This window comes from Cnephaeus nilssonii (assembly GCF_951640355.1).
Source record: "Cnephaeus nilssonii genome assembly, chromosome: 4".
In the NCBI taxonomy this organism is placed as follows: domain Eukaryota; kingdom Metazoa; phylum Chordata; class Mammalia; order Chiroptera; family Vespertilionidae; genus Cnephaeus; species Cnephaeus nilssonii.
The window spans coordinates 101845690-101866951 of NC_137075.1; the positions used below are offsets into that span (position 1 = coordinate 101845690).

Genomic DNA, 21262 nt, shown 5'->3' on the forward strand with positions numbered 1-21262 from the left:
CTCACCCCCGCCGCAGCGCCTGCAGCTGCTGGGCCACCTTCTCCAGCTCCGCCTCGATGGCTGACAGGCTCTCCAGCTCCTGGTCCTGGGGGAGAACGCCGAGGGTTATGCAGGGACCGGCTGGCCGTGCCGGCATGCTGGAGTGTGCCGCCAGCAGACGGGTGGCGTGGCTAGCCGTGTGGCCTCGGTCATGTGGCTTTGCCTCTGAGCCTCGGAGGCCTCTGTGTACCATGCGGACAGTGATGCCACTGGACAAGGCTGCTCTGAGGAGGACTGTGCAAGAATGCGGGGAAAGGGGGGCCCTCACCCCAATGAGTGAGGGGCCCCGAAGCGCCTGCCAGCTCCCTCCTTCACAGGCAGAGGGAGCCCTGGGCTGCAGGAGGAGAAACGGGGACCACTCCACCCAGCCTGCTGCCTCCCGAATGGCTCCAGGTGGGTGCTTGGAAGGCGCCGCCTCTGGCTCAGATTCCTTCCAGCCCCGCCTCCCCCTCGGCCTCGGCTCTGACGACGGCTCCGGGGTGAGCCCAGGCCTGGGTCCCGTCTGCTCCAGGCCTCCCACCTCAGCAGCCAGGGGCCCATGACAGGGGCTAAGGCTGTGGGAACTGCCCCACCCACCTGCCTAGGCTGGGCCTCAGTCCTTGAGCCCAATCAGGGGGGTCGACAGGGTGGTTCGAGGGCACGTTCTGTGTGGCCTGGCTGGGTGCCCCTGCCTCAGGAAGCTTCCAGGTCCCCACAGCCGGGTCTGATGCCCATGAGACTGTGCCCTCTAACTCAGAGCGGGAGTCAGGGAAGGCCCCCCCCTGGCCTTGACTTGGGAGGGGTGGTCTTCCCGGCCCTCCCCTCCCAGCACAGCCAGCCCCACCAGGGCCCATCTGAAACAGACGTCAGTGGTTGCCACGAAAACAGGAACCCAGAGCCCTCCGTCTGGGAGCAGCCACTGGGGCATGAGTTCTGTGATGGGGGCCATTTCTAAGAAGACCCTTGGGCTGGGTGGAGGGGTCCCCGTTTCTCCTCCTGCAGCCCAGGGCTCCCTCTGCCTGTGAGGAAGGGAGCTGGCAGGCGCCTCGGGGCCCCTCACTCCTGTCAGCTTCTGAGTGTGGGGAAGGGGGTGGTCAAAGGGGCCCAACCTTGCTCTGGGTCCAGCAGCCCGGGGTGAGGAGCAAGTTTCTCTTTCCTGTAGCCCCGCCCCCGCCACCTCCTGGGGCTCCGGCCACCGAGAAAGAGCCTCTGTCTGTCCTCTCAGCTCCAAGGGCCTGGTCCCAGACCAGAGAGAGGGGCGGAGACAGAGGAAGGGGCCAGATCCTCTCTGGAGGGACAGTCCCAGCCTCCTAAGGCCTCCATTCCCTCCTGGGCCCTGAGGCCTGAGCCACTGACACCCGCCGCCCCCCACGGCCTCCTCCAGCTCCAAGGCTGTTGCCAGCCCTGCCAGGGACCCCAGCTCCCGCCCCATCCCCTCCTGTGGGGCTGCGTCTCTGCGCCCCATTGAGCTTCTCGAGCAGCTCTGGGCACGGCCAGGTTTCCGAGCTCACCTGGGTTCTGATCGGATAATGAGGTGAGCAGGAAGGGGTAACCCATGAGGTTCAGAGGAGAGTGACCTGCCCAGGGTCACACAGCCAGGAGGAGGCAGAACCACCTGCTTCCCCCTCACCACCAGCAGGAGGTCCAACTGGCCCTGCCCCTCCCCCTCTGCTCCTCAGGGGTGAGAGGCAGGGCCTGGACCTGGGAGCAGAGGGGGTGCGTGGGCTGCCTGGGGTCGGCGAGAGGCCCGGCTGGATCACCACAGGTCTTCCCAGGACACCCCTGTCCCTCGGTGTCCCGTCCTCTCATGCCCTCCCAGCTCCTGGCCCAAGGGTGCCCTGGGCTTGGGTCCCCTCGGCAGCAAGTGGCCCTCCTTAGTTTGGTTCCCTGCTCTCTCCACCCGAGGTCCACACCCGCAGAGGCTCCGGCTGTTCGGGGCATGGCGCTCAGCACCTCACCCCCTCCGTCCCGGGCGCTGACCTGAGCACCTCCCGCCTCCTGTCTGCCTGTCTGCCAGCTTTGCTGGGTGCCCCTGTGAGCCGGGCTCCCTCCCTTCCTGCCTGGCACGCCCTTCCTCCAGCCCCGTCCAGCCGGCCTCGAACCCGGGCCCCCGCGGTGTCTCCGGGCTCCCTGTCTGCGCACCTCTCCAGTCCCGGACTCCAAGGGGACGGGAACCCTCCGTGGGCAGCAGCCCCCTCAGCGGGGCCCGCACCCCGAGGCCCGCCCTGTACCAACCTCCGGTCTGCGGTTGGCGCTGCCCTCCTCCTCCTTCTTCTCCTCCGGGTAGCTGCGCGCCTGGGGGGGCAGGCCCCCCTCGGGGTCCTCCTGGGAGGATGGCCTCCAGCCACGACGCAGCTGCGGCCCGGGGCCCCCGAAGCCATAGCCCCGGGGCCGGAAGGAGAGCTTCATGGAGCGGTCGGGGTCGTCCTCGTCCTCCCCCTCCAGCCGTTTCTCCGCCGTCAGCTCCTTGGCCAGCTGGTCCATTTTGCTCCATCGCTTGGCGTCCTCCCACTCCGTGGAGAGCCGCTCATCCTCCGGCTCCGGCTCCCTGCTCTTCCCGCCCGGGAAGAGGCCCCGAGGGGCCCCTGCCGTCTCCTCCTCGGGCCGGGACCGCTCCCGGTCCCCCTGCCCCTCGGGGGACTGAGCTTCCTCAGCCCCAGGCTTTCCAGCTTCATCCTTGGACCAACCTGGAGCAGGCGGCGGACAAGAGCAGGAGATGAGGGAGAGATCGTCACCTTCCCCGGCCCCGCCACGCCCCGGGCCTCTCTGTGGCCACCGCTGACCACAGCCCCCATCCTGGGCGCTGGCTCAGCCTGTCAGGATTCTCCGTGGAGGGAAAAGCCGTCTTCACACCAGGCTTCCCAAGACCCTCTCAGAGCCCAGAGGGGTGGCTGACTGGAGCCTGCCTCTCCTTCAGCCCCAGCACCCAGGAGCCCGGACTCAGGGGGCACCGTGCGGGGCAGGAGGAAAGACCTTGACAAGGCCCATGGGGAGCCAAGGTCTTTCTCAAACCCTGACTGAAGCGGACAGCTGTCCCAGAGAGGCCTGTTCCCATTGGTCATGCTGTCCCTCTGTCCCCAGAGCCTACCCACCCACCCTGCCAAGCCTACCCACCACCCTGCCAAGCCTACCCACCCACCCTGCAAACCCTACCCACCCACCCTGCCAAGCCTACCCACCCACCCTGCAAACCCTACCCACTCCCCCTGCCATGCCTACCCACCCACCCTGCCAAGCCTACCCACCCACCCTGCAAACCCTACCCACTCCCCCTGCCATGCCTACCCACCCACCCTGCCAAGCCTACCCACTCCCCCTGCAAACCCTACCCACTCCCCCTGCCATGCCTACCCACCCACCCTGCCAAGCCTACCCACCACCCTGCAAACCCTACCCACCCACCCTGCCAAGCCTACCCACCCACCCTGCCAAGCCTACCCACCCACCCTGCCAAGCCTACCCACCCACCCTGCAAACCCTACCCACCCACCCTGCCAAGCCTACCCACCCACCCTGCAAACCCTACCCACTCCCCCTGCCATGCCTACCCACCCACCCTGCAAACCCTACCCACTCCCCCTGCCATGCCTACCCACCCACCCTGCCAAGCCTACCCACTCCCCCTGCAAACCCTACCCACTCCCCCTGCCATGCCTACCCACCCACCCTGCCAAGCCTACCCACTCCCCCTGCAAAGCCTGCCTACTCCCCCTGCCAAGCCTACTCACTCCCCCTGCAAGGCCTACCCACTCCCCTGCCAAGCCTACCCACTCCCCCTGCAAGGCCTACCCACCCACCCTGCAAAGCCCCTCAAGCTTCCTGGGTTGGGGAGGGGATCTGTGTGGAATAGTGGAGATGCATGGTTTGGAGTCAGACAAATCTGGGTTGGAATTTCAGATTTTACTACAAATTAGCTGTGTGACCTTGCACAAATGACTAACCCTCTCTGAGCCTTAGTTTCCCATCTGGAAAATGGACATAACGAGGTAGAATGAGATTATGGATGAGCCCCCCGCACACACACACACCCGTCCCCCGCTCTCCTACACGTTTGTCGAGGTCTCAGACATCATACGTACTCTCGGCCCTCCGGACCGCCTTGTAGCCAAGGCTTGGGTGGGGGTCAGCTGCTTCGGTGGGGCCTTCTCCTTCAGAGAGAACCTTCTCTCCAGCCTCCTCATCGTCGTCGTCGTCCTCCTCTTCTCTCCTTGCCTGCTGTCCTTGCTCCGCATCCTGGCCCTTCTCTCTGTCCACCACATCCTGGGAGGGGCCCTCGCTGTCCCCCTCGGCCGGAGGATCTGGGTGTTTCTGGCTGGGGAGGCTGGCTGGGGGATGGGTGTTGGCGACCCCCTCCTCCCCTGGGACCTGGTTGTCCTCCTCATCCTTGGACCCCTGCCCAAGTTCTGGGGAGGCCTGGGGCCCGGCTCTGTCCATGTCTTCAGCATTCTTCTCCACCTCATTAGAATCCTCCCTTTTCTCTTCATCCTTGGAGGACGTCTCTTCTGTCCCTTCTGCAAAAAGAATAGAGCAGAGTCGGGCCCCAAGGACCAGGCTGCACCCCGGGTCTCCCCAGAGCCCGGTTTCAGATCTTAGTCACTGTATCCCTTCAATTCCAACAAGTCCAGCCTGTAACACCCATGGCAGAATGAGGGTTACCCTCTCCGGATCTGGCTTTGACCTGAGCACAAATGAACTGTTTCTGTCATTCTACCTCTTAAAGAAGGAGGTAACTTAAAAAAAAATAAAGACCTTGAAAATGACCCCAGAAGGTAGAGCCTGAATGGAAAATTAGGACATCAGCTGAACTGCTGTGTGATCGTGGGGCAGTCCCTTAACCTCTCTGTGTAAGAGGCACCATCACTGAGACCGCATTGTCCCCGCCCTGCGGGGCCTGTTTTGAGCATCCTGTGAAAGTGCTCAATTCTCCAATAGTTGTCGTTTTCATTAAGGGGTTTTCTTGTGGTTGCTCTGAAGACAGCCTTTAACTAGTGGAAGCCCCTCCCATCACCGGAATGGTTTCCTTTGCACAAGCACTACCTGGTCCATCCTGCCATCTGGCGCCGGGACTCCTGGCGAAAGTGCTCCCATCCCACTTACAGAAACTCACACCCATCCTCAGAAAGGTAGGGAGGCCTGACGTGCTCCTGAAGTCCGTGGGCAGCAGAGCTGAGCCCCGAGTCCATCCCAGCCTCCTGGTGCCGAGTACGGGGTGCTCTTTGCGCTGACACGTGGCTGCTTTCTTATTGAAGCTTCCAGACACACACACACACACACCACTGCCCCTCCCACAGCCCATGGCCGGCATCCACAGTCATCCGGACACTCGCTCCCTCGGAGCCAGCGTGCGAGTCCATGCCATGCCCTAGGCAAGCAGCCACGGGGGGAGAGCCCACCAGCAGGCTCTCCGAGGGAAGGCCCCCGAGGACCCGGCTCCTGGAAACGGGCCTTATTCACCCCCCTTCCGCAGGCACAGGGCAGGGCCTGTTGGGGCAGTTTGTGGGTGTTTGCAGGTGGGAGGATGAGTCGGGGCAGTTTGTGGGTGTTTGCAGGTGGGAGGATGAGGCGGGGCAGTTTGTGGGTGTTTGCAGGTGGGAGGATGAGGCGGGGCAGTTTGTGGGTGTTTGCAGGTGGGAGGATGAGGCGGGGCAGTTTGTGGGTGTTTGCAGGTAGGAGGATGAGTCGGGGCAGTTTGTGGGTGTTTGCAGGTGGGAGGATGAGGCGGGGCAGTTTGTGGGTGTTTGTTTGCAGGTGGGAGGATGAGTCGGGGCAGTTTGTGGGTGTTTGCAGGTGGGAGGATGAGGCGGGGCAGTTTGTGGGTGTTTGCAGGTGGGAGGATGAGTCGGGGCAGTTTGTGGGTGTTTGCAGGGGGGAGGATGAGTCGGGGCAGTTTGTGGGTGTTTGCAGGTGGGAGGATGAGTCGGGGCAGTTTGTGGGTGTTTGCAGGTGGGAGGATGAGTCGGGGCAGTTTGTGGGTGTCTGCAGGTGGGAGGATGAGTCGGGGCAGTTTGTGGGTGTCTGCAGGTGGGAGGATGAGTCGGGGCAGTTTGTGGGTGTTTGCAGGTGGGAGGATGAGTCGGGGCAGTTTGTGGGTGTTTGTTTGCAGGTGGGAGGATGAGTCGGGGCAGTTGGTGGGTGTTTGCAGGTGGGAGGATGAGGCGGGGCAGTTTGTGGGTGTTTGCAGGTGGGAGGATGAGTCGGGGCAGTTTGTGGGTGTTTGTTTGCAGGTGGGAGGATGAGTCGGGGCAGTTTGTGGGTGTCTGCAGGTGGGAGGATGAGTCGGGGCAGTTTGTGGGTGTTTGCAGGGGGGAGGATGAGTCGGGGCAGTTTGTGGGTGTTTGCAGGTGGGAGGATGAGTCGGGGCAGTTTGTGGGTGTTTGTTTGCAGGTGGGAGGATGAGTCGGGGCAGTTGGTGGGTGTTTGCAGGTGGGAGGATGAGGCGGGGCAGTTTGTGGGTGTTTGCAGGTGGGAGGATGAGTCGGGGCAGTTTGTGGGTGTTTGCAGGTGGGAGGATGAGTCGGGGCAGTTTGTGGGTGTTTGTTTGCAGGTGGGAGGATGAGGCGGGGCAGTTTGTGGGTGTTTGCAGGTGGGAGGATGAGTCGGGGCAGTTTGTGGGTGTCTGCAGGTGGGAGGATGAGTCACAGAGAATCACCTTGACCTACACGATGATCTCTTTGACCCCTAAAAGCTCTCTGGTTTCAAGAAAGATGATTCATTTGGTTGGAGCGTTGTCCCATACACTGAAAGGTGGTGGGTTTGATTCTCAGTCAGAGCATATTCCTAGGTTTCAGGTTCAATTCCTGGTCTCTCTCTCTCTCTCTCTCTCTCTCTCTCTCTCTCTCTCTCTTTCTCTCTCCCTCCCTCCCTCCCCCACTTCCTCTTCTAAAAAAAAAAAAAATCAATGATGAACATGTCCTCAAGTGAGGAGTAAAAAGAGAGAGCTGATCAGGTTCATTCAGGGTTTCGAACCTGCTCCTCTGGGACCCTCCTGCAACGTGGCGATGCTAAGGCACCACCGCACCCCGGGAGGCCGTGTGCCTGGGGCAGGCGCCCTCTGCGGTGCCCACCTGCCAGGCCGGACACTTCCTGCTCTGAGTGTGGCCGCGGGTGGGCGGATGGGCCCGACGGAGGCTTCGAGTGAGGCGGACCCGGATCCGCAGGGGCCGTGATGCCTCGGACAAGCTGCTTACCCTCTCTGGGCCTCGTTTGTAAACGGAAGGAAGTAACCGCCACCTTCCAGGCGTCCAGGAGGGGCTCCTGCCTCCTGGGACCCGCCATCTGTCAGGGCTGCTGTTACTCTCCCCTCCCGCCCCCGCTCTCTGGCCGGACTGGCCAGCACTGACCTTTCAGCTCGGCCTGGTCGTTCTGCTGCCCAAGAACCTCTGAGAGTTCGTCCTCAAAACTGCCGTGTTTCTTCTGCGGACGCGCCCTCTCCTTGGCCCCTGGGAGGAGGAAAACGTCCCATTTGGTCTGAGCTGGCGCATTTGTGCAAGTGAAGGCCTCCATTTGCTCATCTGTGCACTGGGCACGCCCGTTCCAGGCCTGCCCAGCGAGCGGCGGAGGCGGTGAGAGCGTGGGGACGGCGGGAGGGCGGGCTGTCCCTGTCCCCTCCGAGCTGGGGCCCATCCGGTGGCCTGGGGCGCCTCCAGACTCAGTTTCTCACCTAGGAAATGAGAACAAGCCTGCCTGCTGCCTCACAGAGCAGCACAGACTCAGATGGAGCAGAGGGTCCCAGGGGCCGAGGCAAAGAGGGGGCCCCCTCAGGACCTGGCTGGGAGCTAGGGGGCCCTGCAGCAGGTGGCCATGGTGACGGTTACCCTCATGGTCCCCGTAAGTCCAGACACTTGGGAGAAAGCCAAACACGTGCCCGAGTCCAAGCCCAGGGCTGGCACCTGCTGCCATGAGCCGCACACGCCCTCTCCCCGCATCAGCCTGAGGCTGCAGCTGCCGCCCGGGACTGTCCCCTCCTGTGCCTGGCTCCTGGCCCTGGCCCCTTGCCCAGGCACCCGGCAGCTGGCACTGATTTCCCCCCCAGGACGGGAGTTTCTGGAATGGCCATAGGAGCCTGACCCACTGGTTGTGGGCAAGGGAGTGTGCCCAGAGGAAAGAGATCCTCTTTGCCACCCAATCTCGAAAGCACGGCCCAACTCCAGAGCCTGAGCGGCATTAGGAGAGCTGCGTGTGGCCTTGGCATGTCCCTAGCTCACTGTGTGGCCGCAGGCAAGGCTCCCAACCTCTCTGGGCCTTGATCTCTTCCACTATATCATGGCCGACCTGAGCAGGTGGCATGGAGGACCCCGCCGTTCCACTCTCTAGTTAAACAGAAATCACTGCGGACCAGAGAGAGTCAGGACCTTCCGCCCTGACTTCCTGACGCCCGGTCGCTGGAATTTACCCAGGTTCATGCGCGGGGGCTGGAAGTACCTTGGAGAGCGAGGTCTTGGAGCTCTTTCAGCAAATTCTGGTGCCGCAGGATTGAGAGGATCCGCTCATCTGCAACGAAGGAGGGTGTCATGGGCCGCGGCCAGAGGACAGCGAGGGAGAGATTGCCATCAACCGTTTCCGCTGAGCACAAGGACTTCATTCTGGAAACTCAACGCCTGGGTGGCAGCGGCAAGATGGGGTCTTGCGATAACACTTTGGAAATGACCCCTTTCCCAGGTGTCGATCAGTTTCCTACCACAGCAGAAAGGTCAGCCACTGTCCCCGCACCCAGACCCTGGCCGAGAGGGCAGCCCCGAGGGGAGGTACCCACCTCCATGCCTTGGCTCGTGGTGGCCGATCCCCCCGAGTGCCCTTTCTTCATTTTTCTACCTATTGGTTTCCAACTTTTAACTGCCAACCCCAATGCTAATGTTGGCTCCATCCAACAGCTGCTCAAAACTTGACTGCCTGCTTAGCAAAGCTTTCTCCTCATGCCCACCTGCAATGCTGCTTTTTTTTTTATCACCTATCTCTAAGGTGTCTGCCAGGTGCCAGCAGCTGTTCTTGGCACGGGGGATATAGCACACAAGACCCTTGTCCACAGGGAGCGTGCATTCTGGCGGCTGCTGTTCCAGACCTGGTTTCATTCTGCGCAGAGTCCTAACTGTGTTCCTACTTGTCCCTCTGCCCATCTGTGCGCACAGGGCCAGGACCTCCTTCATCTCCCTGTACCACTCAGAGTGCAGCACAGGCCTGGGCGAGGCTGGCACTTGGTCAGGGACAGTTGAGTTAAGTCATTGAATTCCATCAAAAGCCACACCCCCATGTCCTGGCCTTCCAGCCCAGCAGGCAGCAGCCCCTCCCCCCAGCCTGGCCCATACCTCCTCGGAGTGTCTCAAAACACTCCTGGCTCACAGGCATGGGGCTGGGCTTGGAGAGCGTGTCAGAGATAACCTCAACGATGCACTTCATCACCTGGAAAGAGAGTGGGGCAGTTGGGGTGGGTCTGGGCATGGGACTCAGCCCCTGAAGGCTCCAGGGCAGATTTCTAATGAGGACGTAAGGGCATTTGCTCTTGTCTTCAAGAGCCCCTGGATGCCTGGCTCAGGGGCACAGCTCTGCTTTCTCAGACAACAATAGCAATGACAAGAGAAAACCCTCAGATGGTACTTACACGCCAGGCACTCCAATCCCCTGGCCAGCAGGTGCCCCTCTGAGGGGGGTGGGTACCTGGGGCCTTCTCATCTCCAGGGGTTTCTCTAACGATGGGGAAGCTGCTCCCGGGCATCAGACATCTGTTCTGCAAAAGCATCTCCGTCTTGCAGATGCCCACAAACTCAGCTCTGTCCAGGAAGCCTTTCTGGACCACCCAGAGGAGAACAAAGACCTTCCCTGGCTCTACCCTGGCTGGAAACAGGACTTGGATGCCTGTCCCCGAACATCCACAGTGCTGTCCCATGGCGGGAGCGACAGCCTCATGGTCTGGCTCCACATTCACCCGTGGATGAACCTGCTGGCTGGAGGTGGGCACACATTGGCTATCTCTGGATGCCCATCCCAGGCCAACAGCAGCCCTCTCTCAGAAGGTGCTGTGGATAACGGGGCACCTGATAAATGGATATTGGAGGATGGTGCCAACTCTAGTGTGGTATCCTAGCGGTGTTATCTTGGGAATGACCTCTCTGAGTCTCAGTTTCCTCACTTGTGACATGGGAGTGAGAAGAACCTCCCAACTCCCCTCCCAGGGTGACAAGGCACAGATGGGAAAACACTCTATAAAGCTCAAGTGCCACACACACCCAGGGAGAGATACACAACTCCCAACCTGCTTCAGCTGGCTAGAGCTGGGGTGGGGTGGGGGGGCAGGAGGTGTCAGACAGGCATCAGGCAATGCTGGTAGGGAGAGAGGGCATGGAAGGCTGTGTCTACGGATACCAAGGCAACCAGTCCAGGGATCCAGGATGGCAAGCTGGCAAACAGGCTGTACAACTGTCTCAGCATCCTGGGGATGGAACGTTCAGGTCTCTGTTCTAGGGCCCCTGACCCCAGGCTCCTGAGTACAATACGGTGACCTAAATGTCTCCCAGGAGGGATCTGGCGAGGAGGGCCCTTCAGCCTGTACCTTGCATCTCCCTGCAACCCCAGACCTTGCACTGGGAATAGCAGACAACCAAAAGATCCCGAGACCAGATTCTGAGAGAGAGAAACTGGGTCTGGACCCCAAGAACAATAGGGAGATTAAGGAGGGAAGCTCTAGACATAACAGCGCCCATTTACTGAGGACCTACTGTGTGCCAGGTACCTCACATCTGATCCCTACTCCTCACAACTCCCCACAAGGAAAATATTATTACAGATGGGAAAGGGAGAAACTCAGAGAAGTTAAGGGATTTCCCCAAAAACTCACAGCTAAAACGAGTGGTAGAGGTTTAATACAGGCTAAAGAATAGGAAACACAATCGAGCTAATGGATGCCTTGTGTTTTAACCATCGCCTCTCTGGAATGGAAGGAAACGGCTCCTGGAAAGGTGGGAAGCAGACATTTACCCGACTCTCAGGTGGAGGTATCTGTGAGCCCCAGACACTGGAAAAACAGCCCCGGCTCAGGAATGAATGTCAAGTGTACACCTAACAGGAAGTATCTCTTGCTGGCTACAGAGCCTCCATCAGCGTCTCCTAAGTCTCTTTCCTGAGTGACATCCACCGTCAGCCCTAACTGGCTGGGACCCGGGGTGCAGAAGCCATAAACCAAGGATGTTTTCATTGTGGCTCTTTGGGAGAGCCAGGGCTTGAGTGCCTGTGGGGTGGGGTGTGTTGCTGGCAGAGCGCTGGGGGGAGGGGAAAAGCAAAGGGGGAGGTGAAGACCTGGTTCTCCCATGTCTGTGGGCAACCACAACCACAGAACAGAGAAGCCAGCCCCAGCAGCCCTCGGTGGGTCTGCCAGATTCGGGATGTTCGATGGTGGGTCTGGCACCCCAGCCCAGCAGGCAAGACACGGGCCCCATTGGGCTGCAGACACAGCTCCGAGGAAGCTGGGGAAGTCCCGCCGCGGGTGGCAGGGCAATGGGGCAGTCTTGGATCTCTTCTCTCACTAGCTGTCCCCAGGCCCAGCAGCCGCAGTGCTGGCTCTTGGCTTTCTGCCAGCTCACTTCGGCAGCTGCCCAAGAACTGGCTGAAGGTGTCCCCTGGAGCCTCCTACCCCTCCTGGGGCATCCCCACACCCCTTCTTACCTCGGTGTCCCTTTTATTCACAGGGCTGTTCACAGGGAGGGCAATGACTGGGAAGAAAAAGAGAGAGAGAGCTGGGGTCACTTCTCTGTTCTGAGGGGAGAGCCCAGTCCTTCTTGGCCAGGTTCATCAAGGGCCCATCACCTCTTTGCTCCCCCTCAAAACTGCGCCCCCCCAAATGAGATGCTGGGGCTGGTTTTGTTTCCCTTCCCTGGCAGCTGCCCCATGAGGGTGTCTCCCAGAGGCTGCACTTGAGAGCCTCAGCCCTTCCCTTTGGGAAAGCTGCTCAGAACGGGAGCTGAAGGCAAGTGTGAAAACAAGGCCCAGGGCTGAAGGGCTTGGGGCGGGAGGAGAATGCAGGGAGAGGTGGCGAGACCCAGCGGTGAGGGAAAGGAGATGGAGGAGAAGGAGTGTGAGATGACGCTGAGAGGAAGAAGTCAAGGGCAGGAAGACGGGAGAGCGGTAGGATGGAAGAGGGAGAGAGGCAGAGCGGCAGCCCTCCCATCTCCCCCAATGACCTTGGCCAGCCAGGGCGCGGAGCCGGATGCAGCCCGGACGCCCAGCCCAGGTATGAGGTGGGGGCACCTAGGGGCCTGCCTCGCGGAGTCGGGAGTCCAGCCCCAAGGATCGGGTCTGCGGGTTCTGGGCCCAGGACTCCTAGCTGGGTCTGGAGGGAGGCGGGCGCTGTCCGCGGTGCTGAAACTCGCTGCACGTAGGGGAGGGACCGAGGGGCGCGGACGCTGCGCGGGGCCTGGACGCTGGGCAAGCAGGGCCGGAGCAAGAGGGGCGCCCAGGACTCTCTCCCCCACACTCCGCTCACCTTGCCCGGCGCAGAGCAGAAGCGCCAGGACCGCTGCGGAGCGCATGGCGAACCCGGGACGCGGAGCCTCTGGAGGTCTGGGGCCGGGCACGGTGGGCACCTGGGCGCGGGGTGGTTGGACGGGCGGTGCGGGATGGGCTACCGCAGGCGCTAGAGCGGGGATGGGGGTCGCAGAGTCTGTGTGCGTCCGTCTGTCGGTCCACCCACCAGCCTCCCTGCACAGAGTTCCGACACTGCAGTAGCTACAGCAGAGGCGTGCTCGCCCGCTACGGCTTATATACCCCCACCCCGGAAATGACGTCATCGGACCACCCCCTGCCCCTTGCTCCACCCCTCTGGGGGTCCGGCCGCCGTTCGTTCCACCCCCATCCTCACCCCTCTGGCCCGCGCTGCTCACAGCTAGTAAGTCTGGCTGCGAGGCAGGCATCTGGCCTCCAGGAGGTGGCACCGGGGACTTGGCTGATTCTCCACCGCTCAAGGCTCCACCGACTTGCTGTGTGTCTTGGGCAAGATACTCCTGGTCTCTGGGCCTTGTGTTCCTCCACTGTGCGCTGAGGTCCCTGCCAGTCCTCGCACAGCACGCCATCCTTCTTCCAACCCGGGCATGCTCCCCCTGATCTCCATGGCTGAGGTGTGCTCACCATTCAGGGGCTCCCTCAAATATGTAGGAGGCCCTAGAGCGGCTTCCCGACCCGTGTCTGAGTAAGGCCTCTCTCTGGCAACCCAATCGTGTGCCTTCATGACTTGTCATTGTACCAAATATCTATATATTTATTTGAATAACATTTTTGTCTGCATGGCTTTCACAGTGCTCAGCATGGTACCTGGCACAGGGAAACGCATTTAAGAGATGATGTTGAATATACCGAGTGGTAGTTCAACCCGTGCTTGAGCGAGTCCTGGGCTCTGGCCATTGTTGGGCAGCTCTCCTGGGGGGTGGTGAGGGAGGAGTGGGGGCCAGCTCTTGATGTCAAACCAAAAGAGGTGACTTTGAAACTTCTACTCGGTAGCCCTGATCAACCCCTTAGGACCACCTTCTTGCCGCGCTGACCCATCCTGTGTTTGAGAACAGCTCTCACCTCTTCCTGAGTGTTCTCAAAACCCGCGTGTTGTGTGTAAGGTTGGTTCCCTGGCTTGTTTCCCTCTGCCCTCGAGCCCTCGTGCTCGGCCACATGTGTAAGGCGCTGGAGGGTCACTGCCCAACTGCCGTGAAGAAAGCTGAACCACTTTCCAAGGGAGTGGGCCTCTCTCGTGGAAACTTCCAGAGCCGCTGCCAGCCTTCAGGAACGCCTGTTCTCCAGGAGCCGGACCTGTTTGTCATGAGACTGAGCACAATCAGCCAGCAAAGATGACCCAAACCAGGCTTTATGAGTGACAGTGCCACTCGTTAGCATTTGTGCTGTGCGTCACAGCTCTTCAGGATGGTCCATCGCTGATGCCTCGCCCACCCTGGGCCTAAGTCAGAGAGGGATTTTATTCTTCTTTGCAAATTTGCAAACTGCAGAGACCCGGGAAGTGGCAGTGAGCACCATGGCAAGTGAAAGGGAAAGTTGGACGTAGAGCTTGTCTTGCCCAAATGCCCCATGTGTCCCGCCGTCTCATGACCTCTCACATGCCATTCCCTCTCCCTGGAAGGCCTCCCATTACCATCCCACTCCCTCCCCTGTGGCCTGGCACACTTCCACCCCTTTTAAGTCCTGAGGTAATTGCTTCCTTTTCTTGCCTCCACAACACTTCTTTGAGTATTTATCACTGAAGATTGAAAACATTTGCCTTTAGGCCCTGACCAGGTAGCTCCGTTGGTTAGAGCATCGTTCTGATATACCAAGGTTGCCGGTTCGATCCCCCATCAGGGCATGTACAGGAAGCAACTGATGACTGCATAAATAAGTGGAACAACAAAGGGATGTTTCTCTTTCTCTCTCAAATTAATATGTAAATAAAGAGAAAATATTTGCCTTTATCTCATTACACTTTGATTTCCTTAGTGTTTGGTCTGCATCCTTTTCATCTTGGGACTTTAGTTCCTGGCATAGTGCTGGGCACATGGTAGGCACAATGGAAAAACAAAAGAAGGAAGATAGTCACAGCCCTTGATCCCATCTTTGGGCTGGACCAGTTAGGTCAGGATAAGCTTCTGGAACAAAAACCCCTAAAATACAGTGGGATAAGATGGGTCTTATTTCTCTGTCACACAGCAGCCACGAAGTGAACAGTGAGACGCACTCATGGGGTGGCTCCACATGAGATTGCCATCTTTGATACCAAGGCAGCTACTCCAGTCACCACCATTTATCCGTCATCACATAGGGACAAGGGGTGGATGGAGGCCAAGCAGCTTCTTTGTAAGGATATGATGCATGTATCACTTCTCCCGTGGGTGAGCACTCAGGCACAGCTGTAAGGGAGGCAGGACAGACACTGGGGTGGTTCTGATTACTAAAGGAAGGGGGATACTGGAGGACAATGACCATTCTCTACTACACAACCATGGGGATGATGACAGTAACTAACCTCGTGGAAAACTTCCTGTGAACTTGGCGCTGTTCTAAGAGTTTGCATCAGCCCTATGTGAGAGGTGCCATCATCGCACTGTTTACAGGTGGAGTTCTGCAAGAGGATGAAGCCCAGATGCCCGAAGGCACTCACCATATGTAGTGAATTGATGTCTCTTGCATGCATCTAGAATGGCACTAACTATGCACCGCCCTTGGGAGAATTGACGAAATTGTCTCTCAGATAAGCTCTGTGTTGTATGGTTCTGATGGGGAACCGTGCATGGGGCTGTTGATGGGCACATTGTAAGGAGCCAGGCACTGGGTTCGATTCTTGTCTGTGTTTGGGTTCCTCAAAAGCAGATGCCAAGACAAGGATTTGGGATTTCAAAGAGTTCATTTGGAAGTGATTCCAGGAAGCACAATAAGGAAGTAGTAAATGGGACAAGGGAAAGAGAAAAGCCATTGGCGGTTGTGTTGATGATTGAGTCACCTCTGAAGGCAGCACCTCAGAATTGAGCCAATGGGGTGAGGAAGCTGGGTACTTTCCTTCACTGGGGGTCTCTCCTGGAGGCTTGTTTTACCAGCACTCTGCTCTGCTCTGGGCTGCAGGAGGAGGGAATCAGAGAGGAGTATGGTCTGCTCTGAAGATGGGCTTAGCTGCCCACCGTGGAGTCACGTTAGAGTGCCAAGGGGCCAGCAGGGCTCAACCTGCGCATTGCCCACTGGTTCCCCAAGATCTGCTGCCAAACTTTGATCCACGCACACGATATATGGTTATTGCTACATACACATACTGCCTTGGTTTTGTAGGTGACGTGAAGCATTGAGCTGAATGGGTGGTGGAGCTGTAGCATAGCTCACTGAGAGGAGGAGATGGAGAAAAGCAAAGTCAGGAGCTCTTTGCATTGTGAGTATGCCAAGGGCATGTGGGTAAGACTGCTCCACCTTCATCCCAACTCTCTTGTGGTGGGCAGAAATAGGAAAACTAAAAACTACATTTCCCAGACGTCCTTGCAGCCTAGGACCCGGGTGTGATTTAGGTTCTACCAATCAGAGGAGCAGGAACTGGATTTGGAGTTGTGTGTAGAGAGAGACAGGATGCAGAGCCACCCTGTTGCCGGTGTGGGGTGTGGATGGGACAGGGTGGGTGGCTCTGGAGACAGCTGTGGTGCCAGCTTCCCGCAGCTCCCGTGGCAGCGCAGTTCTGACGAGGTTTTGCGAGTGGTTTCTGGAAACACACTTTAGAGTCGGCTTCTTCAGTTCTCCCAGTGATTCTGAAAGCCACTTAATATCCTGTTTTCTGAACTGAACCCCGATTGAAACAAGGAAATGGCCAGTCAGGCCAGCGAGCAGTTCTGACAGCAAATAGCAACACTGGAGTGGAGGGAGGCCGGTGGGTGGGGTGCTGACAATGGGAGTGTGCGTAGGCTCCTTGCACTACGTTGAAGGAAAGGGACAGTGCCAGGCACTATTTATTTCCAATCCCCAGACAGCACTGGCTCAAACCCATCCAAACCTGAGGGTTTCATCCTGGGAGGGTGCCCACTGTGGCATAAGCACGTCTGTGGACTTCCCTCCTCACTCCTCCTCCCTCCGCCCCCCACCCCGGGCCCTTCCCCCCTCTCCACCTGGAATTCCCGTGAACCCTGTCCACTCGCGTGGTTGACTCAGGGACCCCAAGTCCAGATGCTGACACCCACGGGCTCTGTCTGGGGTGAGGGTCTGACAGCGCCCTGAGCCTCGATGGTCCTCACTCCTGCAGCCACACGGAGCTCAGTGCCCCTCACGCCTCACTCACCCCTTCTCAGGCCTTGATAGCTTTCCCTCCATCCCTGGCTCTGAGCTTGATTGTTCTTTTTTTAATTTTGTTTAGTTTTTTTTCAATTACTGTTAACATTCAGTATTATTTTATATGAGTTTCACGTGTGCAGCATAGAGGTTAGACAATCATATACTTTACAACGTGTTCCCCCGATATTTCCAGTACCCACCTGGCACCTACATAGTTATCACAATGTGACTAATCCTGTTCCCTAGGCTGTACTTCACGTCCCTGTGACTATTCCGTAGCTACCAACCTCTATTTCTCAATCCCTTCACCTCTTTCACCCAGTCCCCCTCCCCTCTGGGAGCCATCAGTCTGTTCGCTGTACCTCTGAGTCTGTTTCTTTTTTAAAAATTTTTAAAGCATTTAAAAAAAATACATTTTATTGATTTTTTTACAGCAAGGAAGGGAGAGGGATAGAGAGTCAGAAACATCGATGAGAGAGAAACATCGATCAGCTGCCTCTTGCACACCCCCTACTGGGGATGTGCCCACAACCTAGGCACATGCCCTTGACCGGAATCGAACCTGGGACCCTTCAGCCCGCAGGCCGACACTCTATCCACTGAGCCAAACCAGTTTCGGCTCTCTCTTTTTTTTTCTTTTTTAAATATATTTTATTGATTTTTTACAGAGAGGAAGGGAGAAGGATAGTTAGAAACACCAATGAGAGAGAAACATCGATCAGCTGCCTCCTGCACACCTCCTACTGGGGATGTGCCCACAACCAAGGTACATGCCCTTGACCGGAATTGAACTTGGGACCTTTCAGTCCACAGGCCAACGCTCTATCCGCTGAGCCAAACAGGTTAGGGCTGTTTCTGTTTTCTTGGTTCATTTATGTTGATTTTTAGAGTCACATGTAAATGAAATCTTGATTGTCTTTTTAATTAATTTGGAGTGTGGCTCTTTAGACTCCTGCCCTCCTTAGGAGGTGTCTTGTGAAGCCGAGCTGGAGTGGGGGGTGGGGAGAGCCCCAGACTCCAGGGTCAGCTGGACGTAGAACTTCCCCTGAGCTAGCCCTTCCCACGCTGTGCCCAGTGTCCCCACCTGAGGGGTGCACGCTGTGCTGAGTGTGACAGATCTGAACCACGGTAGCTGACCCTCCGCACCCATCGACTGCTTTTCTCTTCCCACGCCTGCGAGGAATTGCTATCATTCTCCCCCTCATAGACTGACTGGGAGGCGGAGGCTTAAAGAAGTTGCCAAAAATGCCAAGAGGCCATACAGCCTAAGTGGCAGAGGCAGGATTCGGCCTGGAGCTGTAGTGCGGGAAGCAGTAACGTAGAAGTTTCTTTCTTTTAAAGAGAGTAAGTGCTAATATCACCTGATAAGAGGCAGCTGAGACACGGAGATGAACAGCACCTTGTCCCAAGTCACATAGCAAATCAACAGCAGGCTGTGATGGGAGCCAGGCTCTCCTAGGCCCCCCCCAACCCCCCCCTCAAGGTTCTCCTTCCTGGACAAGGCTGCCTTCCTCTCGAGGTCCCCAGGGGGCTGGGGGACGCCCCCCCCCCCCCGGGCCTTTCCTGGGTGCCAGTGACCTTGCGGAGGCGCGCTCTGGAGACAGTCACACAATGGCCTCTCTGGACCCAGCCTCTTTTTCACCCTCTTTCCCAGAACTGTTAGGGGGCTGGGAAGGGGGGACAAACATTTATGGAGCACCTACTGCGTTCCTGGCTCTGTCTGGATGCTTGGAACATGCTTGTGAAGAAAAGAACTTCTTGGAGCGTGTACTCCAGGCTGGGGAGACAGGCAATAAACAAGTGTGTGTGTGCCTGGGAGGCGGCGAGGCTGTGAGAACAGAAAGAGCAGCCCTGGCCGGTGGGGCTCAGGTGGTTGGGGTCAAGCTGCACCGAAAGGTCGCTGGTTCGTTTCCTGCTCAGGGCACATGCCCGGGTTGCAGGCTCGATCCCCGGGGGTGGGGGGTGGGGGTGCAGGAGGCTGTTTCCCTCTCTCCCTCTTACTTCTTCTCTCTCTAAAAAATTAATTTAAAAAAGGAGAAGAGCAGAGCAGGGTAAGGGGCTTGAGAATAGTCGGGCGGGAGGGGTGGCCTCATTAAGCAGGTGGGCAGGAGAGGCCTGGTTGAGACCATCACTTAAGCGAGGCCTCGAAGGGCTTGACAGAGAGAGCCCTGTGGCTTCCTGGGGGAAGAACAGCCAGGCAGAATGCAGAGCCAGAGCAAAGGCCCTGGGGCCGGAGTAAACTGGCAGGTTTGAGGCAGAACCAAGGGCCGAGGCGGCGGGAAGAGGGCAAGTGGGTAGTCGTGGGTGAGGCGGGATCGGGCCGGATTGTGCAGGGCCTCGTGGACTGGGGAGGGTTTGGGCTTTGAATCTGAGAAACAGGAGCCATTGGGAGGAGAGGGGCAGCCGAGGCTGGGGATGATGGGCCAATGGCATTTTATGGAGGTGCCCGCCGTCCTAGCTAGTTCCCAGCTGCCCCCACACCCACCGTCCCGGGGCCTGCAGAGAGGCTTCTGAACAAGGAGAAGCCGTCCCAGGGGCCAGAATCGCCCCCTTCGGTGAGCACCAGGTCCCAGGAGTGACCGACTGCTCCGACATCTCCATGCGGGAGCCCGGCCAGGGGGTCCCTGGGAGCCGCTTTCTCCTGTCCCGCAGGGAAAGCGGCAGCTGCTTATCTGACTGGGGAGCCAGGGCCCTGGACAGCAGAGTCAACACGCCCTCGGCCTCGGCCGGCTTACAAAGCCCTGTTTTCCAAACACTCGGCTCCCCGAGCCCCTTATCAGCCTCCAGGTGGCGAAGCCCGGTTGCTGGGCAATGCTGTTTGTCTGTGCGGAGGCCGGCGCGGTGATTGCATCAGGCCCTCTCCCACCTGTCTCTGCAAACATCTCCGGGGGCCTCCAATTAAGGTTCTGCTTTTCTTCTCTGGCAGATGTTTGTTTTAATCTAATAAAGCTGTTTACAGGCCGCAGTGGGTGGACGAGAGGGCTCAGGGGCCCCCGCCCCGGAGGCCGGTGGGAGACGTGGGGGAGGGTGCCTCGGGCACCGTGCCCTGGACTCGAGGCTGGCTCACTGGAGACGTGAGGACGGCAGGTTGGACAGAAGGACCCGCCTGGACCAAACTGAAATGCGAGAAGTCTCCCGTGCCTCCTCTCCCTCCTGTGTCCCACAGCCGTCTTCCCACAGGGCACACGCGGCCTCACTCCCTGCAGGACGTCCCGTGGGGGGCTCCTCTGGGTCAGTACACGTGTGGCCGTCACAGGGAGAGCAGCGGAGGTGGGTCTGCACAGACGCCGCAGAGAGATGCTGTGGAAGAACGGCTTAGCCACGTGCAAATCCCAGGGTCCCGCCAAGCAGACCAGACATTGGGCACTCAAGGTCTGGGGAGATGGCGTGAGTGTAAGGCTCAGAGGGGTCTGACCACGTGGCCACGGCACCCCTGCCCTAAGAACAGGGTCAGAGCAATGTGGGGGGGGGGCTTCTAGGAGGGGCCAGGTAGCGGGGACTCTGAGGGAGAGACAGCCCCCTTTTCAGGCCCTAAGCTCTCAACCCTATGGGCCCCCAAAGGCTGCTTGTAGGCACCCAGAGAAGAGTCTTCAGGTGACGGCAGGGCCCGCCTGGTGCCCAGAGTCCCTCCAGCGGGCGGAAGCAGCTTGTGCTGCTGGAAAGAGCTGCGCTGTGGCCTCAGGAGACCAAGGTCCGAGTCCTGGCTCTGCCCCGTGTCACCTTGCAAAAGTCACGTAACCTTTCGGAGCCTCTGCTTCCTGTTCCACAAAATGGCCCAAATAATGCCTTGTGTGATTTCTGTGACTCTGAGAAAACTCAGTCACTGACATCTGTAGCACTTGCTGTGTCTGGGGTGGCTCAGGGGTGCTGATAACAAAAGGGAAAGTTCCTGGGTGCTCACCATATGGGGTGTCTCAGGTGGCTGTCACAGCCCCCTCCTCTCTCTGTCTCTCTCTCTCCCCTCCCTCCTCTGGTGGGGCATTTGGTTCATGTGGTTCCATTTGTAGTTCACTGACTGACTAAATGAGCTACCTTCGTCCACTTCAGCATCAGCAGAGCTGGGCCCCCCAACTTCCGGGCGCGCCTCAGCTTTCCCATCTGTAGAATGGGGATGTTGGTGATAGCACCTGCCTCCCGGGCTCTGTGGCGGCTCATGGAGTCGCGGTGAGTCGGGTGTTTGGACACAGGCCTGGCCCAGAATGAGTGCTGAGTCCAGTCAGCACCGGCCTGCTCACGGTAACTTTAGGAGATGGTTTCCTTTAGGATCGAGTGCCTGACGTTGAAGGCGATCCAGCTCCCACGGCAGTATCCAGTGCCCTGCCGAGGTGCGCCCTGGGGCAAGGGATGTTGAAGTAGGGCCGTGGAGAGCTGCGGCTGGGCTGAGTCTGCTCTGCACAGAGGGGCCGGGGGAGAGCTGATCCCTCAGCCTCAGGCCCTGCCCCTCGCCAGCCGGCCCAGCTGGGGGCAGGGGTGCAGGCAGGGGGAG

The 21262-nt window shown here is 58.8% G+C and overlaps 1 protein-coding gene across 2 annotated transcripts; it reads right to left on the minus strand.

Moving 5' to 3' along the window:
• Position 1: 1 nt before the first annotated feature.
• Positions 2 to 12533, minus strand: CHGA (chromogranin A; the record flags this gene model as incomplete). 2 transcript variants are annotated; one of them, XM_079769802.1, is made up of 8 exons in its annotated part: positions 2 to 85; positions 2254 to 2705; positions 4098 to 4529; positions 7359 to 7457; positions 8440 to 8508; positions 9321 to 9414; positions 11671 to 11717; positions 12488 to 12533. In XM_079769802.1, 8 exons carry the CDS (start codon positions 12531 to 12533, stop codon positions 2 to 4), a joined length of 1323 nt encoding a protein of 440 aa, XP_079625928.1. The 2 variants fall into 2 exon arrangements, with proteins under 2 accessions (XP_079625928.1, XP_079625929.1); XM_079769803.1 differs by lacking the exon at positions 4098 to 4529.
• Between the last annotated feature and the right edge of the window lie 8729 nt (positions 12534 to 21262).